Below are 21,366 nucleotides of genomic sequence, written 5' to 3'. Positions count from 1 at the left end.
AATGTTCTGTATATATCTATGAGGTCCATCTGGTCCAGTGTATCATTCAAAGCTCTTGTTTCCTTGTTGATTTTCTGCTTAGATGATCTGTCCATTGCTGAGAGTGGAATATTGAGGTCTCCTACAATTAACATATTGTTATCAATATCACTCTTTATTTTGGTTAACAGTTGGCTTATATAGATGGCTGCTCCCATGTTGGGGGCATAGATATTTACAATTGTTAGATCTTCTTGTTGGATAGACCATTTAAGAATGATATAGTGTCCTTCTGTGTCTCTAATTACAGACTTTAGTTTAAAATCTAATTTGTCTGGTATAAGAATTGCTACCCCAGCTTTCTTTTGAGATTCACTGGCATGGAAGATGGATCTCCATCCCTTCACTTTCAGTCTGGATGTATCTTTAGGTTCAAAATGAGTCTCTTATAGGCAGCATATGGATGGGTCCTGTCTTTTTATCCAATTTGCAACCCTGTGCCGTTTTATGGGAGCATTTAGGCCATTCATGTTGAGAGTGATTATTGAAAGATATGAATGAATTGTCATCATGTTGCCTGTGGAGACGTTGTTTTTATAGATTGTCCCTGTTAATTTCTGTTGTATGTCACTCTTGGGGTCTTTCTCCTTTTATAGAATCCCCCTTAATATTTCTTGCAGGGCCGGCATAGTGGTCACATATTCTTTCAGTTTCTGCTGGTCGTGGAAGCTCTGCATCTCTCCATCCATTCTAAATGACAGCCTTGCTGGGTAAAGTATTCTTGGCTGCATGTTCTTCTCATTTAGTACCCTGAATATGTCTTGCCAGGCCTTTCTGGCTTGCCAGGTCTCTGTGGATAGGTCTGACGTTATTCTCATGTTCCTCCCTCTGTACGTAAGGAATCTCTTCCCCCTAACTGCCCTTAAGATGGCTTCCTTGGTTCTAAGATTTGCAAGTTTTACTATTACATGCCGGGGTGTTGGCCTGTTTTCCTTGATCGTGGGAGGGGTCCTCTTTGCCTCTAGGACATGAATGTTTGTTTCATTCCCCAGATTAGGGAAGTTCTCAGCTACAATTTGCTCAAATACATCTTCTGGTCCTCTCTCTCTCTCCACCTCCTCCAGGATTCCAATTATTCTGACATTGGAATGCTTCATGGTGTCACTTATTTCTCTGATTCTATTTTCATGGATTCTGAGTTGTTTTTCCATAGCCTCCTCTTTTCCCTTTTTATCTATTATATTGTCTTCCATGTCGCTTATTTGTTCTTCTGCCTCACTTACCCTAGCTGTTAGATTATCTAGATTGGATTGGACCTCATTGATAGCATTTTTAAGTTCTGCCAATTCAGCTTTCATTTCTGCCCTCAGAGACTCTATGTTGCCATTAATTGATTTCTCCATTCTAGCTATTGTCTTCACAATTGCTAGCCTGAATTCCATCTCCGACATCTTGGTTATATCTGCATCCATTTGTAAATCTACAGCATAAGTCATAATCTCTGAGTCTTTTCTATTTTGGGGGTTCCTCCTCCTAGTCATTCTGTTGATGGGTGGTTGAGGGAATGTATAGAGTCCAAATTATTGACCAGAACCCAAGCGAGATGCACCTGTTTTCTTGGGATCTTAGGGTTGCTGGCCTCTTGTTTTCCCAGGCTGTCTTCTGCAGGAGGGGCCTGCCGCACTGTTACTCAGGCAACCCTGTTTGGGCGGAGTTGCCCTGCCCCCCTGTGGTGGGAGATGGGCTCAGCGGGAATCAGTTTTGGGGGCTTTTGTTCTCTGGCAGCTTTCCCTGGTGGCTTTCCGCGTTTCTTCCATGAGTCAGAGCAGAAGAGACCATTTCCAACCCTCTGCCTCAGAGCAGAGAGATCACAGTCTGTTCTTCAGTGAGCTCTCCAGGCCACACTGTCTCTGTTTCTGTCCGTGCTGCTATAACTGCAGTGTCCTGGGTTGTGCGCCCCTCTGCAGCACCCCCAGTCCTGCCTCCAGGTCGGGTATGTCTCTGCCCTTTGTGCTTCTAAAACTGGGAGCCACTCGCCCACACGACCCCCGCCGCTCCAGGTTTCCGCCCCGGGGGCTGCCCTAAAGTCCTTTCCCCACCCCTATGGGTCTACAAGTCTGTGCCCCGTCCCCAGAGCGCAAGGCTGTCGCTCACCGGTGGTGTAGGATCCCCATGGCCAGGCTCCCTCCCGCTGCTGTTTATCCTCTGATATCTGCCCGTGGAATCACGGCTCCCGCTTCGTACCTCAAAACCAGCCACCCGCGATATTCTGTTTGTAGAGATCCAGATCTTCTTACATCTCAGGCTGGTTTCGTGGGTGCTCAGAGTGGTCTGGTAGATATCCAGCTCAATTCTGGGGACCAGTTGAAATAGGGTCCCCTACTCCTCTGCCATCTTTCCTCTCTCCATACATCATTAGTTTTTGATGCAGTGATCCACGATTCATTGTTTTTGTATAACACCCAGTGCTCCAGCAGTACATGCCCTCCTTAATACCCATCTCCGGGTTAGCCCATCCCCCCCACCTCCTCCCCTCTAAAACCCTGTTTGTTTCTCAGAGTCCATAGTCTCTCATGGTTTGTCTCTCCCTCCAGTTTCCCCCCTTTCATTTTTCCCTTCCTTCTCTTAATGTCCTCCATGCTACTCTTTATGTTCCACAAATAAGTGAAACCATATGATAATTGACTTTCTCTGCTTGACTTAGCAACTTTTAAAATTCATATAGTAAAGTCAGTAATTAGCAATCAGAAGATATATTGGAGAAATTATATTATTAATAAATATGAGCAAAACTAACAAACACCTAGGGAATTCCATTGAAGATATCTAGAAACTATTTGAAGAAAACTATAAAACTTTCATAAAAGACTTAAGAGAAGACTTGAAAAAATTGAGATAACAAATCCTAGAAGGGAATGACCTGGTGTTATATTTCTATCAGTACTTCTTCAAATGAATATGTGAGTTGAACACCATCCCAATGACATTAATAAATGGGGAGAAGGAGTGGGTAGTCTAAATGGAAGTCTAGAGACAGACACAACTTAGAATACTCATTAGTATACAATAAGAACAATTTTGAAATCAGTTGGAAAAGGACCAATTATGTCATATTTAGTATTATGATAACTGACTGATCACAGAAAGAAATAAGTTAGATCCCTACCTCACATATTATATCTCAGTAAATTCCTCTTGTGTAAATTGCAAATGCATTTGAGATTGAAATATAAAAAATAAGAACAACCACCACCAGAAATAACTACATAAGTAAAATGGAAACTGAATGAATAAGGGAAGTGATGAATGAATGAACAAATGAACAGAGTAAAACGACCTCAACAATTCAAATACAAAATGCACTTGTATGCATTCCTTGGTTAGGGCCCTGTTAAGATCCTCAGGCTGTAGCTCCTTTGATGTGCGCAACCTCTCTGTCCCTTAAGGCTGCGGTAACAAAATATCACAGACTGGGTGATAAACAACAAAGTTCATTTCTCACAGTTCTGGAGGCTGCCAGTATGGTCAGGTGAGGGCCCTTGTCCATAGTGCAAACTTCTGGTTGTACCCTCACATGGTGGAAGGGATGAGCCAGCTGTCTGGGGCCTTATATATAAGGACACTAATCCTATTTATGAAGGCTCCGTCTTTATGACCTAATCACTTCCCAAAGACCCCACCTCCTATTACCATCGCTTTGGCCATTAGGTTTCCAATATGAGTTTTGGGGAGACATAAACATTCACCCACAGCATCCTCTTCTCTAGCTTGTCACTTATAATCACCCTTCAATTCTATAACCCATAATGACTGCCAGTGGAACTCACCTTACCTAAGTCACCCTACCTGGCAGTATGTCCTCTTAGTGGGAGGGATCCATTTGAAATGACTTCCAGGCTGACTCCATGCAACACAGGCCACCCTTGTCCATGGAAAACAGGCACTCTTCCCTGTTAGAGGAAAGACAGCTTGTTCCCACTCCAACCTCAGACACAACTACTTGCCCTTCAGATTAGTCAAGCCTGATTCAGACAGTAGTCTCCTGTGTCCTCGTGCTCCAGAGAACCAGAGAAAGCACTTCCAGAAATCATAAGGGAAAAGAGCCAACAAAATGAAGCATTTAAACTTCTCTACATAAAAACCATGTCAACAAAGTTAAAAGTTGAGGAACAAAATTAGAAAAAGTTATTTGCAAAATATAAGACAAAATGTTAACATTCTTAACATGTAAAGACTTACAGATCAGAAGAAAAAGAACATCACAACTTAAGAAGTGGGCCAAGATTTTGAGAAAGCCAAGAGGCAAAACATGCACAGTCAGGACTGTATAATGTTTCTCAAGCTTTTCTTTATCTCTCCCTCCTGTGATATTTTAATATTGCAGATAAAGTATATATCTGTTTATGTAGGTCATGGATATCTGTACCTTATACATAGTAAGTTATCTGCCCTTCCTCCAAGAACAGATTGTCAACACTTTGGGAGCAATATCATAGCTGCTGAGAATGCATAGGATAGTAATTACCCTTCAGAGGAAGTAGATGGTGACCAGAAGGGGGAACAAAAGGACTTCTTGGGTACTGTCTATATTGTTGTTGGGTTTTTTATGATGCGGTAATGTGTGTGTGTGTGTGTTCACTTTTTGAAACTTCTTAGGGCTCAGTACTTACAATTTATTTCCTTTTCTACATGTATGTTATAGTGTAATGAAAATTTTACATTAAAAAGTAGATCCAGTACACAAATGAACAATTAAGGGGAAAAAAAAGAAATATAAGTGGCCAATGAACCTGTGGAAAATAATAATTAATAATCAAAGAATGATTAAGACACAGAGTTACCATTTTTCACCTAATTGGCAAAAGTTAAAAAGAAATAATATCCCATTAGAGGCGCCTGGGTGGCTCAGTCAGTTAAGCGTCTGCCTTCGGTCCAGGTCATGATCCCAGAGTCCTGGGATCCAGCCCTGCATAGGGCTCCCTGCTCAGCAGGGAGTCTGCTTCTCCCTCTCCCTCTGTCCCTTCACCTGCTGGTGTTCCCTCTCTCTCAAAAAAATAAATAAAATCTTTAAAAAATAATAATATCTCATAGTTTCAAAGGAATAAAAAAAAGGGTACCCTTGGGCACCTGGGTGGCTCAGTCGGTTAATAGTCTGCCTTCGGCCCAGGTCATGATCTCAGGGTCCTAGGATCGAGGCCCACATCAGGCTCCCTGCTTGGCGGGGAGCCTGCTTCTCCCTCTGTCTGCTTCTCCCCCTGCTTGTGCTCTCTCTCTTTCTGTCAAATAAATAAATAAAATCTTAAAAAAAAAGACAAGGGCACCTTATATACTGTTGATAGAGTACATTGGAAGGCAATTTGAAAATGTATCAACAGAAAGCCATTTAACTCAGCAATTTTGTTTTGAGAAATTTTGCCTTAAAATTTTGAATAAATTTTCTAAGATGTATGATCTAGAATAATCAATGCAATATGCTTAATAATAGTAAAAATTGGGGAAAAAATAAGTAAGTTTCCAACAATAGGAAATTGATTATATATTTGGTAGATCTGTTTAACATAATGTTATTTAACCATGCAAAATTATAAAGCAGTTTCTTAGCACGGTGGTTGAGAGCAAAGGCTCTGGAATTAGTTTGCTTGGATTCAAATCTTCATTCTCTTCTTTAACTAGCTAGGGCCTGAGATAAACTCTATGCCTTCCTAGTCTTCAATTTTCTGAAAACTGAAAATACATTGTTAAGAGAATAAAACAAGTTACAGAACAGTATGTTTATTATGAGTCCATTTTTAAACATATATCTTACTTGAATATTTGCATTGATAAAGATGGTTATATTTTATTTTGTAGTATCTTCTGATTTTTCTGAAATGAGCTCATATTTCCCCAGTTAATTATTTCCTTAAAAGTCAATGGAGTCTAAAATTAAGGCACAGACTTATGAAAATAGTTCTGGCGTTTCCAAGACTTGCCCACTGAATCAGACTGACCAAATTTTCCAGTTCCCAAAGGGAACCTGCCACAGGCTATGTGAATTCTTGAGCTTACACTAGTGGTTCTCAAAGTTTAGCTTACATCAGAATCACCTACAGGGCTTGGAAAAATACAGGTTGTTGGCCCCACCTACAGAGTTTCTGGTTCAGCCTGGCTGGAATAGAACCCAAGATCTCACATTTCTAATGACTTTCCAGGTAATGTCCATGCTGCAGCTCTGGGGACTACACTTTGGGAACCAATGGATACTATCCAGCATGGCTGACTTTTTTGACCAAATTAGTCAAACATTTTCCAAAATGCAATGGTTTTTACTTTCTGTGGAGTGAATACCACCTATGCCTGGGGGATGAGGTCTATAAATAAAAACTGGAAAGTAGGTAAGAGACAAGCCAGAAAATCAGTGAAGCAAGTTAATTTTGATTGTTTAGTGCATCCTGCCACATATTGCTGCCCTAGATTTCCAAATCCAGGAAAGGTTAAACTCAGGCAAACAGAAGAGAAACTTTTGTTTCCTTTCTTCCCCCTCCCCCCACTTTTATTCTACAAGGGTGTTTAGTTTCTTGGTGGTGGTTTTCCTGGTTAAGAGCAGATGTGTACTAACAATTATTTGAATGCCTATGCTCTATAAGTCCTTTGTGCTGCTAGCAGCTGTTAGTTAGATGTTCACTTCTAAGAAAACAAACTCATGAAATGCCGCAAGACTATTTCTGTGCCAAGGAAAGCTCATCTCTACTTGAAGACTTTTCTTTCTTTGAGAAGGAAAGCCCTGTGCTTGATTCAGCTCATCAGGGAAACCTGAAGAGTAAGCACACCTCAAAACTGTCTAGTGGAGAATATTCATTCAAATTATAATTGCAATTTTCAGAAGTAGCCTTCAAATATTTTCATCCTAAAAACATCAGAAAGGACACATTAACTTAGGAATTGATATGACTGGATGTAATGGGCAATTATTTTCCATTTCCAAGTTTCAAATGTGATTTTTATGTTAGTTGTAATGTACCAATTTGCTGAAATTTCTATTTCTCAGTTTGAGAACATAGTCTTAAATCATTTGATAATTCATCTCCCTCTTTATCTTCCTGAAGTTTTCTGCTATCGTTTCATTCAAATTAGCAAGGCTCTTTCTGTGTTTCTTTCTCAAATATTTGTGTCTAGATCCAGGAAATGTACAGTATCACTAGTCTGAACTATTGAAAAAGGGGCCAGCCTGAATCTACAAAATGTCTAAATTAAAGCAATTTCAAGTAAGTATCATCTTATGGCTTTCAAGTTCCTATGAGAATAAGCAGTTTCGAAAAAATTGCTACCAAGTAGAGATCTTTTCTTTTTTTTAAAAAAAAGCAATTTTAATTAACACAGTTTTATGCAAATCAATGCCATAAACATACTCTAAAGCAGTGGATAGATTAAATAAGCTGTAAAGATCCCCACGTCAATTAGTTTCACCTTCTTAATTTACAACAGCAAAACTCTTCTTCATAAACAGTGCCAGTTCCTTTCTGACCAAATTATTGTAAATTCAGATTAATGAGATTTCATTCTATTTCTCTCAAGCCTCTTTATTTTCCTTTAAGAGTATTTTTAAAAGGAAACAGACTCTCAGAGGAATTGTTTGAGAGTAGGAAAATGAAAGTATATCTTTGTTTCTGAAAGCCTTTTGGCAATTTCCTGATACCCATTATAGTTCTGACAAGATAATTGCCCTTTGCTTGACAATGACAGAAATTACAGCACAGCCAAATTGCAACTAGCAGAGATATTTCTGCAAGTTCAGATTTGGCTTTGTAGGTTCAACAAAGCCAAGCAAGCATAACAACTCAACAAGATATCCCAATAATTTTATGTAAGTATAATACTTGCCAGCAAGGTAATACCTGGGATGATTGAACAAAGTTGAAACTCATAGAATTTCAGAATATGTAGATTTTCCACCATCTTCTCACCCACAAAAATAACATAATATGAGATACATGAACCCTAGAGATTTTTTAATAACCTGCCAATCAATGTTTTTGCAGTCAGTAGGCTGAGAAGTCAAAACTAGAGACCAGTTCTCCTGATTCCCACTAAAGAGGTCTTGACACTACCCCCATACTGTTCATAGCTAAAATCAGAGACCATCCATATCAAGGGTGTCACCAGACTATTCCAGGTGCCTCCTGTTTTTGTACTGCCTGCAGGTCACAAATTGTTTTTACAATTTTAAGTGGTTGAAAAAATAAAAATAAGAATACTATTTTGCAACATGTGAAATTATATGGAATTCAAATTTCAGTATCCATAAATAACGTTTTATTGGTACACACCCACAGCCATTCTTTTGTGTATAGTTTATGACTGCTTGCACTTTATAGTAGCAGAGTTGCATAGTTGTAACAGAGACCATCTGGCCTACAAAATCCGAACTATTTTCTCTCTGGCCCTCCATAAAATGTTTGCTGTTGTAGATAAGTACCTGGCCTCTTCGCAACTTGGGAAGAAGAATCCTCTAGATTTATTAGCAATTGTCCAGATTTCCAAATCTAGTGCACATCAATGTACATCAAAGTTTAGTCTCTTCTACTTCATTTAGACAAAAAATCTTGTTATATCCAAACACACTGAGAATACAGATTAACTTTCATTGACATTGGCACCTATGTATATCCCTCAACTTGAGGAAGACCAAGGACATTGTCAATGTCTACCCCTAACTTCCCACATCCACATCCCCAGTTCAAGCAAAGTGGTTCAGATGTGGGCTGATATCCACGGCACAATTGGAACTGCCAGGTGAGTCTGCTGGCAGGTTGTCATGAAATGCCAGCCTGCTCCCAGATCAAGTCTAAGAAACAATCTACAAACAGGATATTCTGGACAAAAAGTGACTACAGTCACGGTTTGGAAAATAGTCTTCACATGCGCTGAACAGAAAGAATTGGTGGTGGTGAAATAAGCTTGTTAATAACACCCACACTCTACTATTAGTCAGCATCAGTTTGAAGGCCAGCAGTCTTTATGTTCTGACTAAAAAGTATAAACCAGTCAGTATCAATAAAAATCCAGCAGAAGTACACAGTCCATAAGCATAATATTGGTATTTTCTCCTGCATCTGATTTTTACTGATTTGACTGATGACAGCAAGCCCAGTGTTTGGCACATGAAAATACCACTGAACAGGTTTTCAGTATCCCATTTGATAAATAAACCTCCAGGATGAGAACAAGTAGGCTCAACATAGCAATTTGGAGATCCATTGTCACTGGCAGTTTGTGGCTGTTATTGACCTTCAAAAAATAAAAAAAAAAAAAAAAAATACTAAAGTCAGAGAGAAAGAGAAATAAAAATCACTATGACTTTATTTGTACCTTTGGTTCAGACTATAGCTGTGCTTTCTTGGGATTAAAAAAAATTCCCATATTTACATAACAAAGACAAAATGTTGAATATAATTTCTAGAACCACTCAAATACTCAGACCACCAACTGCAACTTGATATGACTCAGGCACCTCCACCCAATTAGGATCTGGCCTGAATATTTGCAGGAAACAAGCTCATTAAGTTTTTGTGAGTGTTTTGTTTCCCCAAGGTCTTCCTACATTTTTAGTTCTTCAGTGTGAAGAGCAGGAGGAGGAAAGCAGCTCTCAATTAATACAAATGAGCCATACTTTTCAGTATTCCTTAATGAATACCCCATCCAGACAGCCCAGTCTAACTTTGAGAGGTATGGCTTCCTGATGTAGAAAATGTCCAACCATCCTGGGACTCTCTCATATCTGTTTACTAAGTTTGAGCTGTGAACACCAAACAGAGAAATTCTATAAAAATGGGGGTTGGGAGTGGGGACTGTTATTTTCTGCAAATGAAGATAAGCCCCTAGATGCAAAACCACTCATAACTCAGCTGTGAGACATGTGGTCATAGAAAAAAGTATATTTGAATATTAGTTTACTATCTACTTGACCACTGGAAATCCAGAAGAAGGCTGGATCTGGAGACCTAATATGGACACCAGCATTTCCTCTCTTCTTCCTCTCTGCAAGCCAGGGCTAATGATGAAGACTCACAGGGCACTTTCTCAGGATGTTCTTGGATACACCCACTTCTTACTAGTTAGTTGGCTCTTTGATTGCTTACAACACATTCTACGTTATCCTAAGGACTTTTAATGAAGCATCTGTTATAGATAAACCCCTGGATGGCAGACTTGGGGAAGATGAAAGTGGAGGAAGATATCCCAGATACGCACTGTGAAGTTCTACTCATCATTTCTGGGTGACTGGGCCAGGACGCAGTTGTCACCTGACTCTCTGGGAAGGAAAGGCTCATGGGGAAATTTACCAAGGTGGCAATATTTGGGCACCCTCCATCCTTGCGGGAGGCCTTCTTCAAGTATGGGTGTTTTCAAGGTGGAGCTCACTACCTAATCACCTTGTTGTCCTAGCATCATGTGACCTCTTGACCTTCTTCCCTGTGACATCCCCTACTCTGGGCTTAGTCCTATCTTTTTTCTCCATCAAAAGACAGCATACAACTCAACAAGCACCTACTATGTGTGAGTACTGCACTATACTGTGGGTGTACTCTGTGGTTGCCAAGATGAACATCCTATACACAGTATCAGCACCCCAAGGGCTCTTTCTGTAGTAGAGAAGATGGCCTCATGAAAGTTCAACTTAGTAAGTGTTATAATCATTATGTAATGAAGCGTATGTGATCTCAGAAGAAAATGACCAAGTTTGCCTGGGGAAACTGAGAACAGCATCTAAGAAAAGACATCATATGAGGTGGATGTCAAAGAATGAGTGGGACCTTAAAGAAGACCATTCTATGTGGAGGAAAGACCACCCCCAACATCAGGGAAGCCTAAAACAGCACCTCTCCCAATCTCCCTGGAAACTTCGAGGAGAGGTAGCCAGAGGCCACTCTTTAGTGGAAGAGCTGAGGCCAGAACCCAAGGCTGTCATGCCCAGGCCAATGGCCTATTCACTACCTATCCTTGGGGCCATTCCCTTTGGGATGCAGTCTCCATTAGATAAAAACAAATCTGATGAGTGATTATGTGCCCGTGTTTTATCTTTAAATTTTAGTATTTCTTTTTTCTCTGTTATCTTTGATGCAGAGATAATAAAGTTTTAAATGACAGTTTAAAATTTTAACTCCCCACCCCACCCCACCAAAATTGTTCTGCTAGAACACTTGTTTTACTATGGTTTCTGACAATCTGAAGGTAAATGAATTCTAGATTGAGAAGAAAGGCCACCAGCCATCTGTTGTATGACAATGCGACCAGTCAGGAAGGACAAAGATGATCCATGAAATGTCCTCTTTCATATCAAATGCAAAATAACTCTTTGAACTCACTAGTCCATGCCTTCTCAAGTTTAACCCTTCACCATTTGAGCACAGTAAGCAAGATAATTTGCCAATTTAATAAAATTCTGGTATCACACTATGTATAGTAAAATATGTTGATCCTTAGGTTGAAAAAAGCATGTTTATAGTAGTCCCGAATATGCTAACAATATTCCTTTAATTTAAATCTGAGTTAAATCTGCTTCTATGTTCTGTGGCTGCAAATTACAATATCTCTCCGCTTGTACATTTTTATGTTCTGCCAAGTGTTATCATGTACCCAGCACTGTCCAATAAAAATATAATGCAAGACACATGTGGAATTTAAAATTTCTAGTAGCCACATTAAAAAAAAAGTTTAAAGAAAAGAGGTAAACTTAATTTTATAATATGTTTTGTTTGACCCAAAATATCCAAAATAGTATTCTAGAACCACTCCAATACTCAGATGTAAGTATATCAAACCACTCAAGATGTAATCAATATAAAAATATTGATGAGCTATTTTACATTAGCTTATTATTGTTGTTGTTGTACTAAGCATTCAAAAAATAATTTATATGGACAGGGAAAGAAACAACAAATGTTGGAGAGGTTGTGGAGAAAGGGGAACCCTCTTACACTGTTGGTGGGAATGCAAGTTGGTACAGCCACTTTGGAAAACAGTGTGGAGGTTCCTCAAAAATTTAAAAATAGAGCTACCCTATGACCCAGCAATTGCACTCCTGGGTATTTACCCCAAAGACACAGATGTAGTGAAAAGGAGGGCCATATGCACCCCAATGTTCATAGCAGCAATGTCCACGATAGCCAAACTGTGGAAAGAGCCAAGATGCCCTTCAACAGATAAATGGATAAAGAAGATGTGGTCCATATATACAATGGAATATTACTCAGCCATCAGAAAGGATGAATACCCAACTTTTCCATCAACATGGATGGGACTGGAGGAGATTATGCTCAGTGAAATAAGCAGAGAAGGTCAGTTACCATATGGTTTCACTTATTTGTGGAACATAAGGAATAGCATGGAGGACATTAGGAGAAGGAAGGGAAAAATGAAGGGGGGGAATTCGGAGGGAGAGATGAACCATGAGAGACTATGGACTCTGAGAAACAAACAGGGTTTTAGAGGGGAGGGGAGAGGGGGAATTGGTTAGCCCAGTGATGGGTATTAAGGAGGGTACATACTGCATGGAGCACTGGGTGCTATACGAAAACAATGGATCGTGGATCACCACATCAAAAACTAATGATGCATTGTATGGTGACTAACATAACAAAATAAAATTTAAAAAAAATAATGTATATTTTACTCTTATAGGATATCTCAATTCAGACACTAAATTTTCAGTGTTTAAAGTGAAATAAGTAGAATATAATCCTACACAAATAATAAAGTTGTGTTCAGTGGAAAATATTTTACAGTGCTTCAGTTTTTAAGCTTAAAGCTAACTAAAATTAAATGCAATTTAAAACTCTTTTGCACTAACCACATGTAGCTAGTGACTACCATATTGGACACTACAGATCTAGAAGTTAAAGTGATGGCAAACAGAAAGATATGAGGATCGTTATTATTTTCTTTTAATAAGGCGTAGAGATAGTGTATAAGAAGGAATCAGAGCATAAGCATATAAAAATAGCAGAGTGGTAAAAACATGAACTTTGGAGTTAGACCAGATTATCTGTTGGTTTTTATCTGTGACCTCTGTGTACCTCAGTTCTCTAATCTGTAAAGTAATGTTACTTTTGAGCTTTTTAGATTAAATGAGACTATTGGGCTTTTAAGATTAAATGAGATAATCTAAATAATGGGCTCTGAAATCTAGCACATTCCAAAGGTTCAATAAGTTATAACTAGATTTACTATTATCTATAGAAACCATGGGATCTGTTTGGATTTAAGTGTGGGGTCCCTCAGAGAGGGTTATAACTTAATTAATCACTTGAGGGAGGTAGGGTGAGAGGAGAGAAAAATTGTGGTATTTTTTTGTAGATTTTATTGCATTATCAATATTTAAATAGAAAAATGTGCCAATCCTAACTCTACAGCTCAAAGGATTTTCACAAAGCAAACATACCTGTGTAACCAGCACCCAAATCTATAAACAAAACATTTAGAGAATCTCAAAGTCCTCTTTGTGCTCCCAACAAAATTAACCACTATACTGCCTGCTAACACTATAGGTTAATTTTGTCTGTTTGTTAACTTTATATAAATGGACCCAGCCTGTATGAGTGTATAAGTGTCTGACTTCTTGCACCCAACAACATATTTGTGAGATTTTTTTCATTTTGTCATGTAGGGTAATAGATTGTTCCTTCTCATTACGGTGTTTAATTCCACTACGTAAATAACTCCACAAGGTATTTAATTTGTTCATTCTACAGTATGTGGACATGTGGGTTGTTTCTTGATTGTGGCTGTGGCAAATATACCGGCTACACACTCTCTGGTACATGTCTTTCGGTGATGGGGATGCACTGGATTTTGAGTTTTCAAACTTGTTGAGAAGATGCACTCATCCCATCATTTCATGTGCAGGAACCTTGGATAAGCATGAAGAATTGGAGAGCCTTGTGGCTAAGTTCCTGAATGTAGAAGCAGCTATGGTCTTTGGGATGGGATTTGCAACTAACTCAATGAATATCCCTGCACTAGTCGGAAAGGTGAGAATTTGTTAATATAATTGTCTTCTGCTGTGTTATTCCTAAGAATCACAACTCTGAGCAGATCCTTCATTAGAAGTATGGCAGAGAAGGTCCTTTTTCTAGGAAAATCTGATTGGATGTCCAGCTTTTTAAATAAATATTCCAGCTTAGTCCAGCAAATCTGTTTATAAAGATATTCTGTTTATAGAATTGCAGTCCTAGACATGGGTCAAATTTCATCTTTGATGATAGTTTAGCAAGATCTATGAAATTTTAAGTCTCCCACGTCCTCATTTACAATGTAGAAAACGCTTATGGAGCATTTATTTGAACAAAACATTTTGCTCATGCCACTCATTCATTTATTCATTCAACAGACCACTTATTGAGAAATGACTTTGTCCTCATATAAAGCAAGATACAGTGCATACAAAAATGAATAAGACCTGTGCCTTATAAATGTATGTTGTTTACAGTCTAGGGGGGAAACAATGCACCAAATAAAATAGGATGAATACCACAGAAAATCCAGGCACATACATGGAGAAGGGCAAAAGAGTTGCTTCCAAGTTCTTCTTGGGAAAGGCTGAGATGCCTATGCAAAGTGGGTGACATAAGAACTGAATCTGGGTGGGTGGAGCAAGATGGCAGAGGAGTAGGAGACCTAAATATCCTCTGGTCCCAGGAATTCAGCTGGATAGGGATCAAAGCATTCTAAACACCTATGAACTCAACAGGAGATCGAAGAAAAGAATAGCAACAACTCTCTGAGCAGAAAAGTGAACACTTTCTGGAAGGTAGGACGTGCGGAGAAGTGAATCCAAGGCGATATTCGGGAGGATAGATGGCAGGGGAGGGGGCCTCCATTGGCTACTTCTGGCAAGTGATAGATCAGCTGAGCACAAAATCGGAACTTTTAGAAGTCGGCTTCGCTGAGGGACGTCGCTTCAGTGGCTAAGCGGGGGGTGGAACCCTCGCAGGACAGTGTGGTCTCAGGACCCTCGGGGTCACAGAAAGACCAAGGGGTGCCTGAGTGTGGCAGAGCTCCCAGGTATCGGAGCGGGGAAGCTGGCTGCAGAGACGGAGCCGAGGTGCGGGCTCTCAGCTCGGGGTTGCCATAAACCGTGATCCATAGCACAGTCAGGCCACTGCTCCTCCAGCAGGGACCCAACAAGTGGCAGATCAGGGGACACTCCCCTTCCTCCCTTGAGAGGAGCAGCATGGGAGCACACCACAGGGATCTGCTGGGTTTGGAGACTCCACACGGGGTTGGGTGCCAGAGATAGAAAGGCTCGGTCACAGGCCGGATGAGCACGGAGTGCGGCCAGAGATTGGGGAGACGAGAGTGACTGACTGCTTTTCTCTGGGGGCTCACTGAGGAGTGGAGCCCCAAGCTCTCAGCTACTCCGGGCAGGAGATTGGGAGGCTGCCATTTTCACTCTTGCCCTCCAAAGCTGTATGGAAAGCTTGCAGGGAACAAAAGCTCCCTAGAGCAAACCCGAACAGATTACTTAGCCCAGGGTGGGACAATTCCGCCTCTGGCAAAGACATTTGAGAACCATGGCAACAGGCCCCGCCCCCAGAAGATCAGCAAAGACAGCCAGCCATGACCAAGTTTACCAATCAATGAGAATTGCAGAACTCCAGAGCTAGGGGAATACGGCAAATAGAATTCATGGCTTTTTTCCCATGTTTCTTTAGTCTTTCAAAGTTAAGGGTTTTTTTTTTTCTTTTTCCCTTTTTCAACCAACATCTTATCAATCCGTTTTTTAAAAAGTCTTTTTTATTTTTCATTTTTAGAGTCATATTCTATCCCTTCATAGTAGTTAACCTTATTTTTGGTATATTAAAATTTGGGGATACAGTTTCTTCTAACAGATCAAAATATACCCTAAATCTCTAGTGTATGGCTTTGTTCTAGTCTCCTGCCTGATCACATTCTCTCCCTTTCTTTTTTTTAAATCCTCTTCTTTCTTTTTTCAACTAACTTATCTTATCAATTCATTTTATAAAATCTTTTATAATTTTCATCTTTGCAGTCATATTCCATCCCTTCATAGTATTAACCCTTATTTTTGTACATATATAAGTTTTCCTTTCTTTAAAATTTTGGGAGGCACTTTCTTCTAACAGACCAAAATACACCCAAAATCCAGTGTGTGGCACTAATCTATGCACCAGTCGGATCATATTTGATCATATTCTGTTTTTTTCTTTTGTTTTGTTTTTGTTTGTTTTTATCTTTATCATTTTCTTTTCTTTTTTTTCTTTTTTCTTTCTTTCTCTTTCTTTTCCCCTGGTTTCAGGTCTTTTCTGATTTGTTTAATATATCTTTTCTGAGGACGTTCTTACCCTGTTAGCATTTTGTTCTCTCATTCATCTATTCTCCTCTGGACAAAATGACAAGATGGAAAAAATCACCTCAACAAAAAGAACAAGAGGCAGTACCAACTGCCAGGGACCTAATCAATACGGACATTAGTAAGATGTTGGAACTAGAGTTCAGAATGATGATTTTAAAGATACTAGCTGGGCTTGAAAAAAATATGGAAGTATTAGAGAAACCCTTTCAGGAGAAATAAAAAAAACTAAAATCTAACCAAGTCGAAATCAAAAAGGCTATTAATGAGGTGCAATAAAAAATGAAGGCTCTAGCTGCTAGGATAAATGAGGCAGAAGAGGGAATTAGTGATATAGAAGACCAAATGATGGAAAATCAAGAAGCTGAAAAAAGAGAGATAAACAACTACTGGATCATGAGGGCAGAATTCGAGAGATAAGTGTTACCATAAGACAAAACAACATTAGAATAATTGGGATCCCAGAAGAAGAAGAAGAAAGAGAGAGAGGGGCAGAAGGTATATTGGAGCAAATTATAGCAGAGAACTTACCTAATTTGGGGAAGGAAACAGGCATCAAGATCCAGGAGGCACAGAGAACCCCCCTCAAAATCAATGAAAATAGGTGTCAACACCCCGACATCTACTAGTAAAACTTAGGAGTCTCAGAGACAAAGAGAAAATCCTGAAAGCAGCCCAGGAGAAGAGATCTGTAACCTACAGTGGTAGAAATATTAGATTGGCAACAGACCTATCCACAGAGACCTGGCAGGCCAGAAAAGACTGGCAGGATATATTCAGAGCACTAAACGAGAAAAATATGCAGCCAAGAATACAATATCCAGCTAGGCTGTCATTGAAAATAGAAGGAGAGATAAAAAGCTTCCAGGACAAACAAAATCTAAAGGAATTTGCAAACACAAAAGCAGCCCTACAAGAAATATTGAAAGGGGTCCTCTAAGCAAAGACAGAGCCAAAAAGCAACATAGACCAGAAAGGAACACAGACAATATACAGTAACAGTCACCTTACAGGCAATCAATGGCACTAAATTCCTATCTTTCAATAGTTACCCGGAATGTAAATAGGCTAAATGCCCCAATCAAAACACACAGGCTATCAGATTGGATAAAAAAAACAGGACCCATGGATATGCTGTCTGCAAGAGACTCATTTTAGACCCAAAGACACCCCCAGATTGAAAGTGAGGGGGTGGAAAACCATTTTACCATGCTAATGGACACCAAAAGAAAGCTGGGGTGGCAATCCTTATATCAGACAAATTAGATTTAAAACCAAAGACTGTAATAAGAAATGAGGAAGGACACTATACACTACTTAAAGGGTCTATCCAACAAGAAGATCTAACAATTGTAAATATCTATGCCCCTAACATGGGAGCAGCCAATTATAGAAGCCAATTAATAACAAAAGCAAAGAAACACATCGACAACAATACAATAATAGTGGGGGACTTTAACACCCCCCTCACTGATATGGACAGATCATCAAAGCAAAAGATCAACAAGGAAGTAAAGACTTTAAATGACACACTGGACCAAATGGACTTCACAGATATATTCAGAACATTCCATCCCAAAGCAACAGAATACACATTCGCAATACAAGCCTTTCTCAAGAAACAAGAAAGGTCTCAAATACACAACCTAACCCTACACCTAAAGGAGCTGGAGAAAGAACAGCAAATAAAGCCTAAACCCAGCAGGAGAAGAGAAATAATAAAGATCAGAGCAGAAATCAATGAAATAGAAACCAAAAGAACAGTAGAACAGATCAAGGAAACTAGGAGCTGATTCTTTGAAAGAATTAACAAGATTGATAAACCCCTGGTCAGACTTATCAAAAAGAAAAGAGAAATGACCCAAATCAACAAAATCATGAATGAAAGAGGAGAGATCACAACCAACACCAAAGAAATACAAACAATTATAAGAACATATTATGAGCAACTCTATGCCAGCACATTAGATAATCTGGAAGAAATGGATTCATTCCTAGAGATGTATAACCTACCAAAACCAAACCAGGAAGAAATAGAAAACCTGAACAGACCTATAACCACTAAGGAAATTGAAGTAGTCATCAAAAATATCCCCAAAAACAAGAGCCCAGGGCCAGATGGCTTCCCAGGGGAATTCTACCAAACATTTCAAAAAGAATTAATACCTATTCTTCTGAAACTGTTCCAAAAAATAGAAATGGAAGGAAAACTTCCAAACTCGTTTTATGAGGCCACCATTACCTTGATCCCCAAACCAGACAAAGACCCCATCAAAAAGGAGAATTACAGACCAATATCCTTGATGAACATGGATGCAACAATTCTCACCAAAATGCTAGCCGATAGGATCCAACAGTACATTAAAAGGATTATTCAACATGACCAAGTGGGATTTATCCCTGGGCTGCAAGGTTGGTTCAACATCCGCAAATCAATCAATGTGAAACAATACATTAATAAAAGAAAGAACAAGAACCATATGAGGGATGCCTGGGTGGCTCAGTTGGTTAAGCGACTGCCTTCGGCTCAGGTCATGATCCTGGAGTCCCGGGATCGAGTCCCGCATCGGGCTCCCTGCTCGGCAGGGAGTCTGCTTCTCCCTCTGACCCTCCCCACTCTCATGTGCTCTCTCTCATTCTCTCTCTCTCAAATAAATAAATAAAATCTTTAAAAAAAAAAAAGAACCGTATGATCCTCTCAATAGATGCAGAAAAAGCATTTGACAAAGTACAGCATCCTTTCTTGATCAAAACTCTTCAGAGTATAGAGATAGAGGGTACATACCTCAATATCATAAAGGCCATCTATGAAAAACCCACAGTGAATATCATTCTCAATGGGGAAAAACTGAGAGCTTCCCCGCTAAGGTCAGGAACATGGCAGGGATGTCCACTATCACCACTGCTATTCCACATAGTATTAGAAGTCCTAGCCACAGCAATCAGACAACAAAAGAAATAAAAGGCATCCAAATTGGCAAAGAAGAAGTCAAACTCTCACTCTTTGCAGATGATATGATACTTTATGTGGAAAACCCAAAAGACTCCACCCCAAAACTGCTAGAACTCATAAAGGAATTCAGTCAAGTGGCAGGATATAAAATCAATGCACAGAAATCAGGGGCATTCCTATACACCAACAACAAGACAAGAAAGAGAAATTAAGGAATCAATCCCCTTTACAACTGCACCCAACAATACAGGATACCTAGGAATAAATCTAACCAGAGGCAAAGGATCTGTACTCAGAAAACTATAAAATACTCATGAAAGAAATTGAGGAAGGCACAAAGAAATGGAAAAACGTTCCATGCTCATGGATTGGAAGAACAAATATTGTGAAGATGTCAATGCTACCTAGAGCAATCTTCACATTCAATGCAATCCCTATCAAAATACCATCCACTTTTTTCAAAGAAATGGAGCAAATAATCCTAAAATTTGTATGGAACCAGAAAAGACCCCGAATAGCCAGAGGAATGTTGAAAAAGAAAAGCAAAGCTGGTGGCATCACAATTCTGGACTTCCAGCTCTATTACAAAGCTGTAATCACCAAGACAGTATGGCCCAAAAACAGACTCATAGATCGATGGAACAGAATAGAGAGCCTAGAAATGGACCCTCAACTGTATGGTCAACTCATCTTTGACAAAGCAGGAAAGAATGTCCAATGGAAAAAAGACAGTCTCTTCAACAAATGGTGCTGGGAAAATTGGACAGCCACATGCAGAAGAATGAAACTGGACCATTTCCTTACACCACACACAAAAATTGACTCAAAATGGTTGAAAGACCTCAATGTGAGACAGGAGTCCAACAAAATCCTAAAGGAGAACACAGGCAGCAACCTATTCGACCTCAGCCACTGCAACTTCCTCCTAGAAACATCGCCAAAGGCAAGGGAAGCAAGGGCAAAAGTGAACTATTGGGACTGCATCAAGATAAAAAGCTTTTGCACAGCAAAGGAAACAGTCAACAAACCCAAAAGACAACCGACAGAATGGGGGAAGATATTTGCAAATGACATATCAGATAAAGGGCTAGTATCCAAAATCTATAAAGAACTCATCAAACTCAACACCCAAAGAACAAAGAATCCAATCAAGAAATGGGCAGAAGACATGAACAGACATTTTTCCAAAGAAGACATCCAAATGGCCAACAGACACATGAAAAAGTGCTCAATATCGCTCGGCATCAGGGAAATCCAAATCAAAACCTCAATGAGATACCACCTCACACCAGTCAGAATGGCTAAAATTAACAAGTCAGGAAATGACAGATGTTGGTGGGGATGCGGAGAAAGGGGAACCCTCCTACACTGTTGGTGGGAATGCAAGCTGGTGCAACCACTCTGGAAAACAGTATGGAGGTTCCTCAAAAAGTTGAAAATAGAGCTACCATACGATCCAGCAATTGCACTACTGTGTATTTACCCCAAAGATACAAAAGTAGGGATCCGAAGGGGTACGTGCACCCCGATGTTTATAGCACAATGTCCACAATAACCTAACTGTGGAAAGAGCCAAGATGTCCATCAACAGATGAATGGATAAAGAAGAAGTGGTATATATATACAATGGGATATTATGCAGCCATCAAAAAGAATGAGATCTTGCGTTTTGCAACGATGTGGATGGAACTGGAGGGTATTACGCTGAGCGAAATAGTCAATCAGAGAAAGACATGTATCATATGACCTCACTGATATGAGGAATTCTGAATCTCAGGAAACAAACTGAGGGTTGCTGGAGTGGTGGGGGATGAGAGGGATGGGGTGGCTGGGTGATAGACACTGGGGAGGGTATGTGCTCTGGTAAGTGCTGTGAATTGTGCAAGACTGTTGAATCTCAGATCTGTACCTCTGAAACAAATAATGCAATATATGTTAAGGAAAAAAAAAGAAGAAGAAGAAGATAGCAGGAGGGGAAGAATGAAGGGGGCGAATCAGTGGGGGAGACGAACCATGAGAGACTATGGACTCTTTAAAACAAACTGAGGGTTCTAGAGGGGAGGGGGGTGGGAGGATGGGTTAG

General features: G+C 39.7%; 1 protein-coding gene across 1 annotated transcript in view; it reads left to right on the top strand.

Moving 5' to 3' along the window:
• SPTLC3 (serine palmitoyltransferase long chain base subunit 3) overlaps nucleotides 1–21,366 on the top strand; it is a 156,494-nt gene that overhangs the window by 68,666 nt on the left and 66,462 nt on the right. The window contains exon 5 of the mRNA XM_021700666.1: nucleotides 13,864–13,988. Coding sequence (XP_021556341.1) covers nucleotides 13,864–13,988 — 125 coding nt within the window. The remainder of the gene's footprint in view (nucleotides 1–13,863; nucleotides 13,989–21,366) is intronic.

This window comes from Neomonachus schauinslandi, chromosome 10 (genome assembly GCF_002201575.2).
Source record: "Neomonachus schauinslandi chromosome 10, ASM220157v2, whole genome shotgun sequence".
Lineage (NCBI taxonomy): Eukaryota > Metazoa > Chordata > Mammalia > Carnivora > Phocidae > Neomonachus > Neomonachus schauinslandi.
The sequence above is the reverse complement of the archived record's forward strand: the minus strand, read 5'-3'. Positions and strand labels throughout refer to the sequence as shown.